Source organism: Crocodylus porosus, unplaced genomic scaffold, assembly GCF_001723895.1.
Source record: "Crocodylus porosus isolate Cpor-Errol unplaced genomic scaffold, CroPor_comp1, whole genome shotgun sequence".
NCBI lineage: Eukaryota > Metazoa > Chordata > Crocodylia > Crocodylidae > Crocodylus > Crocodylus porosus.
Genome location: NW_017728931.1, coordinates 124,082,295 through 124,090,018, shown reverse-complemented (window position 1 = coordinate 124,090,018; position 7,724 = coordinate 124,082,295). Strand labels below are relative to the sequence as shown.

The following is a 7,724-nucleotide window of genomic DNA, read 5'->3' as shown; positions in this document are numbered from 1 at the left end:
CTCTCTCTCTCTGTCTTGATGTTTAGGGCCCACTTGTGTGTTTATGTAGAGTTTTAAGATTTAAATTGATTATTCTGCTATTCATTCTTTAAACACAGAAGCTTGCTATTATTTTAAAGACTTGGAAAGAGATCTCTAACTGCTCCATCCCCCAGGAAGGCAAGTGAGTTAATAAGTAATACCTGCTTTTGCCTAGAGAAGAACATTTGCCTTGTTGTAAAGAACTCTGAAAGCCGTGCTGTCTGTAAAACACATGAAAAGTTCCTTTTTTAAAAGGTGTTAAATCAGAAGGGAGAAATAATGGTAATGTGCTGTGTGTTTGGTATATCCGCTGTCCCTGCTTTCCCCAGAACAATATGCCTTGAAATTAAATCATTGTTCACACTGGCAAATGCAAATGACTTTTACTACAGGTGCACCAATAGAGATTTTTGGGGCTGGTACTGATGGCTGATTTTTTTTTTTAAGGAGGCATATTGGCTGATAGCAATCTGATTCCCAATACACAGCCTGGCAGCTTGAAGAGTAGTATCCGGCTGGTAAGTCTGTTGTGGTGGAAGGCGAGGGGGAAGAGAAGGGAGGTGTGGGGGGTGCAGATCGACCTCCCCCCCAAAATTCCTTCCCTTTCCCTTCTACTTCCCTCACAGCAGACTTACTAGCTGGACACAGCTCTCCAAGCTGCCGGGCTGTGCTCCTCGCCACCTATGTGCTGTGCTGCAGCTGCGCTCATGCATGGGGCATTCATCAGCCACATTATCGGCCACATTAGGGGGAAAAAAGCTAGTTTCCAAAACGGTCAATTTTCTTTATATTGGTGCCGGTCCAATATTAGACCAATGTAGCGGCGCACCTCTAACTTTTACTATTGTAGTTTTTACCCATTAGGAAAACCATTCTCAAAGTTTGCTTCGAACATCGTTATCAGAACACAAGTAATGAACGGTGGTAAGAGAAATAGGATCAGTGCAAGAAGAACTGCCTCTCGGATCTCCTAACTTCCAACTTTGTGAATTAGTTGGAAAATGGCAAAAGCATCAGAGCACCTTGAGAGTCTTAAACATGATAGGAATTCAGCCCCCAGGATCCCTTGATGCCGTTTCCCAGGGAGCAGAACTTTTGACAGTGTATTCTGTTTGAAGGAAGCTCAATCTTTCATTTCCCTTATGGGCAAATAAAGCACAAGGAACAAATAATTTTTTCTAGATGAATTAATGCAGCAAATAGAAAATCAGAGACAGGCAACTATTGAGCTTTTAAACAACTCTGGCTTTTTTGGTTGTGATTTTCTCTGGCTCTGTAGTGAGATTTTTAGCAGGATGTAAATGGTGCATGGAAATCTCTGTTCAGTGCAGCTGCTTTCATGCTGTGGTGTTTGCTGATGTCTACAGAAATACACCAGAGAGATTTGATTCTTGGCCTGGAAACCTTGCTGGGGCCAAGCAGCTTCAACTCCCACTTGCATCTACTAGCAAACATATCTATGACCTGCATTTTTTCTGTCCCCTCTTACAACTTAAAGTGGCCTCATTTTAGGCAGTGCAGAACATTGGTAGGGGAGTAGCTGAAAATTATTTTCTTTCTTCATATGCCTTTATTGTCACCTCATTTTTTTGACACCTGGAAGCTATTTCCTGTTTAATGTTCAGCCCAACCTCCTGTTTTAAGGGCTGTCTGCTTAGAAGCCAGATTTCCTTCTGATTTCTATCCTCATTCTTCTACAGAGACACTGCAAATGAAAACTTCTAGGGATTCAGAGCTTTCAGAGACTGATAGTTGGTATAACTGAGTCAGCATGGTGACCAGTGGCATCCCTCAGCGCTCAGTACTCAGACCAGTACTCTTTAATATATTCATAAATGAACTGGATTCAAGTGTCAGAAGTGGACTGGCTAAGTTCATGGATGACACCAAATTATGGGGAAGTGTGATCACTCTAGAGGATAGGCTGGCAATTCAAGATGACCTGGACCAGGCTTGTAAGGTGGGCGGATCAAAACCTGATGACATTCAACACTGAGAAATGCAAGGTGCTCCACTGCAGGACAAAAACCCCACATCATACTTAACAGGCTCGGCAGTGCTACACTCACTAGCACCACGACTGAAAGAGACTTGGGGGTGATGACTGACCACAAGATGAACATGAGCCACCAATATGAAGCCGCAGCTGGCTAAGCAAACAATACTCTGGCTTGCATCTACCAATGCATCTCAAGCAAGACCCAAGAAGTCATCCTCCCACTGTACTCGACCTTGGTGAGGCTGCAACTGGAATACTGCATCCAATTTTGGGCTCCACACTTTAAAAAGGATGTGGAGAAGCTTGAACCATACCCAATGCAAGCACCTACTCTGGATACCTTTTTAAGAACTACTTAAATGCCTATCTTGCTGGGGTCATCTGCCCCCAGCTGAGTTCCTGCCCCTTGGGCAGGGGGCTGGACCTGATGATCTCACAAGGTCCCTTCAAGCCCTAATGTCTATGAAATCTATAACTAGAACTTCAACACTGCGAATATCATAGGCACCATTTGTTCTGCTTCATCGTGAATGTCATCTTATTTTATTTTTTTTAATCCCGTTCATCTCAAAGTCAGTGATTCCATGTCGTTGGCATGGTGAAGGAGGGGGGATCACAAGCTTTGTCCACGCGCAGGAAAGGAAGCAAAACAAGCAGTTTCTGTGAGCTCCATTTTGTCAGGGAGACTGAGCAACAGTGGAGATGTACTGGGACATTGTGCAGAAATCTCCAAAGGTCTTGTGACCTGCACAGGTTTGGACATTAGCATGCCCACCTACTTTGGGGGAGCACTGGCCAAACTCTGGCCTCTCCATGGAAATGGCAGAGAGCAGTTGTATGGGATCAAGAGAGAAATTATGAAGGAGCCCCACATTTTAAAAGTCTGTCTCAATTTCTGCCAATAAAATTTCACTGTAGAGTTCTCAGTAAAGAAATAAATTGTTAATTTTGTCAGATTAGCAAACTGAATGCAGTTCTGTTTTTCAGGTCACATGAATCAACCGAATGACACAGACCAACGGATTAAGGCTACCACACAAAATGGCACCGTACATCTTAAAAGCCAAAGCTGGTTCCAGTCCATCAAGTTGCAAGTTCCTTGAAGAACAGGGCAAAGGTATTTAAGACTAGGAACTGTAAAGACTGTAACATTATGTCAGTACTACTCTTGCACTGTATTTAGTATAAAACGTACATAAAATATGAGGCCTTTTTTGCCCAACATTTTCTTTTATTAAACGGCTGTTGCTGTTTAGCTGCTGTATGAAACAGGCTTACTCTTAGTCCTGTATGTTCAGAAAGGCAGTAATGTTCAAATGGAAATTGTAAAGCCACTGCTGCAAACTTTTTAAATACCTATTAAAAATGCAAAGAACTGTGATTCGAACTTTGTGGTGTTGGCCTGTTCACCACAGTGTTTCAAAAATGTAAATAAAATACTGTCTCCTTACATGAAAGGCTTGTTTATATACAATACTGAGATTTTCCTTTTGTTGAGTTGTTTGCATCATGTATAGGAAAAAAACCACTTTCAGAGCTGCAGTTCACATTTGGTTGCGGATAGGCATCTTAGCTCTAAGAGATGTACGACTTGTCATAGTATGGTAGGTATTAGGGCAGGGGTGGGCAAAATATAGCCCGCCAACTGGATCTGGCCTACCAGGCACTTTCATCCACCCCACAGAGCTCCCCAATGAATTGTGCCTGGCCACCCCTTCTGCCCAGAAAGGTGGGAAGGAGGTGCCTCCACCCGCCCCCCAACATATCCTATTATGCCTCTCTCCCACCTTTGTGGGCAGAAGGGCCGGCCCTGCTAGCACGGACAGGGCTGCTGCTGCAGGCTTCCCTGGCGTCCGGCTCCCTCTGGGCAGCAGGTCGGGAAGAAGGGGATGGGGGCAGGGCCGCAGCTGGGCTGGGGCATGGGGCTGGGGCTGGCTGCAGCACAGAGCCCATGCCTGGAGGGGGTGGGCAGCAGAATGGAGCACGGGTGGGCAGGGTGTGTGTGTGAGGGGGGAGGAGGATGGGAAACCTTCTACACTCCCCCAACCCCCCTCCCCCCCATGGCACAGCCCTGGCAGGCAGCGGGGTCAGCAGCAGCAGGGGGCTGTCTGCTTGGCGCTGGTGCCTGGCTTCTGGCTCCAGCCAGTGCTGCCAGGAGTGCAACCCCTGCTTGGTCACTTGTTTCCCCAGCACTGCCCGCAGGGCTTCCCTCCTGTGCCCCATGAGTGCAGGGAGTGCCAGGGGAACAAATGGCCTGGCGGGGGCTGGACTTCTCGCTGCAACATGCAGCGCTGGCCAGAGCCATGCACCAGTGCCCCCACCTGCTGCTGTGCCGTGGGGGTGGTGTGGGGGAGTCCTCACACCCCACAAACTACACACACCGACACCCACCCCCCAGTGCTGCTTGCATTGACTGCAGGAGAGGACAGTGTGTTCCAGAGCCACATACCCACACCCCACAAATGCCACACAACCCCCCAACATGGCCTATGCCCCCCCCTCAGCCGCACCTCTTCACAAACCCCCTCACACCCCACCATACCCACCTCCCCCACCATATACACACACATGCAAACACACCCCCCAAACCACCCCCACACCATAAAAGACTGAGAATTTATTTTTGAATTATTATGCGATCGCCTCTACATACAGTACACAAACACAAATCATGACAAAAATATTTTTTGTAATCAAATTAAAATGTGTTATAGTAAGTATTTGACTTTCTAGTGTATGATTTGTTTTTTTCTGGTCCACAAAGGAGTATTTCCAGGGGCCAAGGGGAGGAACTTCTGATGGCCTTGGTCAGGAGTTAGGGGTGGGACTTCCATTCCCAAGACTGTTCAGGGGGCGGGGCTACGCATGCGGCCCTTGACAGCTCACCAAACCTCATTAAGCGGTCCTCTGCCTGAAATAACTGCCTGCCCCTGTGTGGGGGTATAGACACGTCAAAAATTTCCTGAACATAAAAAGCTTTGCTGTGTCAGTTGCTCTGTGGTAACTGCCCGTGTGCGTGGTCTTTCTTTATGGGCGGGTAAAACTGAATTTACCCGTCTTTCACTGCCACGGTTTAGCTTCCCCACCTACTAAATAAGAGCCAACACCTGTGCAGTTATTGCAGAGCAGCTGATGTGTGGCAAAGCCCTATCCCTTTTGCCCTGTGGATTCACACCAGACATCTTCGAGGTTTTAAACCTTACTTGATGTTATAATGATACTCTGTTACCACTGGTACTTTAGTGAATAGAGCCCCTTCTTTATTTAACATTAGGTATCTTATGGCTAATTCTCTCCATCTCTTCTTCTTTTGCCTTAGGGGTTGAAATTCTTTCATCTTCCAGGATGCTCCCAGCACCAAATTAACAGGCAACTCCAAGTTACAGCTGCATTTAAGCAAAGTGTCAGCTGAGAGTGGAGGATAAAAAATGCATGCCAACTCAGAAGAGTATTTAAGTGTGGGCTATGAACTTATGAGACTTATTTCCTTAAGGACGGGGAATTCTGGACCTGACTTGTGTGTGTTCATGTTGCTGCTCTCCGTGCATAGCGCACAGCTGTCACTGATGGCATCCAGTGAACAGCAAATATTGATGACTCCCATCTCTTCCTTGTCTTGTCCTGGCTCTCCTTTGCTCTAAGCTCAGTGTCCTTTCTCTCTACAGACATGACTGTGTTCTTAGCAAAAAATGTGTCCGAGGTATCATTAGCATTAACAAGCATGACTCCCTGTGCCATTTTGACCATATACCATTTCTCAGTTGCCTTCTAATTAGCATGGTGGTATGTTGGCAATTTCTGAATGACTTGTTCAGGGAAATCCTGCAAATAATACTCCTCCTTTGGAAAAATCTTTTCAGGGGTGAATTGACTTGTACAGTGGAAGGCATTAGTCATACCCGAAGTACTGATTCAGTCTGTCTGAAGTCTTGTACTTGGTTATAATGAGACAAGATATGGAATAAAAAAACCCACTTGCATGTAAATATTTGAGTGAAAAGGCCTCATTACTTGTCAGGGTACTAATCACCCCCCAGTACTGCACTGTCTGTTTTTTTGTTGTTGATTACAAGAAATATAGTGACTGTGCCTAGCAGGAGGCAATGATGATTCTCTTTGACTCCATCCATGTACTTGGGGGGGCGCTGTAAGATCTGCTCTTTCCTGTGAGGAGCAGGAATGAAGCAGCAGCAGAGTAACCTGTTGTCAGAGGGGCTGGCACAGGCATGTGAGAGAGACTTGGAAGACTCTCCATGCTCTCCTGGGTGCTTGGGCACTCCCTTACTTAAGTGACTTGCACAATTGCAAGCAAAAGAATTTGAAAAGAATATTTTGAAATCAATATAAAAAGCACTAGTGGTCTGGCTGATTAAAAGGGCAGCCTCCTAAAACTGGACTTTCAGAAACCAGTTTAAAATGCATCTCATCTGGCCTTTTGACAAGGAACCATTCCCTACAGCATAAGCTTCCCAGGCACTGCTGCTTGAGAACCAAAGTCTGTTTTCATTTTCAGTTTTGCAGAAGCAGAACAAGTAACAAACCCCCAAACAGCAGGAAGTAAATGAGTTCTTTCCTGCCTTGCCCATCGAGAAGGAGAGCAGTTCAGGGAAGCTGTCTCTGGCTTTGTGCGTGTTCCAGTGGGTCTGATTTTGCTTGTGGTCTCTACTTCGAAAAGCCTCTCTGTCTGCATGCTATAAGGTGGTGTTAGTCACAGAGCTATAAATATTTGTGGTAGTACATTTTAAAAATTTTGTGACCTAATGGTGATTATGGGGGAAGCAAGGAAAAGAAGAGTTCCCAGCTCCAGCTTTGTTTGTAATTGGCCTGTTTGTTGGCCCAGAGGTACTTTTTATATACTGCTGCGCTACCCTCAGTTATATTTGTTCAGTGGTCCATATACAGTAGATAAGAGAGAGGACAAATTTAAATCAACTGGTCCAGATGATCTCCACCCCAAAGTACTGAGGGAATTAGCAGAGGTCATTGCGGGACCCCTGACACGGCTTTACGAGCACTCGTGGTGCTCTGGTGTGGTGCCAGAGGACTGGAAGAGGGCCAGCATGGTTCCCATCTTCAAAAAAGGGAGGAAGGAGGATCCAGGAAACTGTAGGCCAGTTAGTCTTACCTCGATCACGGGGAAGCTTTTTGAGAGAATTATCCTGGCACATGTCCACGAGGGGCCAGGAGGGGAGCTTATGCTTAGGGGCAACCATTCATTAGAAGCAGGTCCTATCAGACCAACCTGGTGGCCTTCTAGGACCAGGTCACAAAATCATTAGATGCAGGGGTAGCAGTGGACGTAGTCTTTCTAGACTTTAGGAAGGCTTTCGACACTGTCTCACCCCGTTCTCATTAAAAAACTAGGAGACTGTGGCGTCGACACCTAACCTACACACTCAAATGGGTCACTAACTGGCTGGAGGGCCACGCCCAGAGAGTGGTGCTGGACGGGTCATTTTTGACCTGGAGGGATGAGGGCAGTGGGGTCCCCTAGGGCTCGGTCCTTGGGCCTGCACTGTTCAACATCTTCATCAGTGACTTGGATGAGGGGATAAAAAGCACCTTCAAATTTGCAGATGACACTAAGATGTGGGGGGATGTGGGCACGCTAGATGGGAGAAATAGGCTACAGTCGGACCAAGACAGGTTACAAGGGTGGGCGGACGTGAATAGGATGGGTTTCAACACTGACAAATGCAAGGTG

General features: G+C 46.4%; 1 protein-coding gene across 1 annotated transcript in view; it reads left to right on the top strand.

Moving 5' to 3' along the window:
- FAM185A (family with sequence similarity 185 member A) overlaps positions 1-7,724 on the top strand; it is a 74,259-nt gene that overhangs the window by 62,941 nt on the left and 3,594 nt on the right. Inside the window, exon 8 of the mRNA XM_019543971.1 lies at positions 3,008-3,137. Within this exon, the coding sequence (XP_019399516.1) occupies positions 3,008-3,123 (116 nt within the window). The 3' untranslated portion in view covers positions 3,124-3,137. The remainder of the gene's footprint in view (positions 1-3,007; positions 3,138-7,724) is intronic.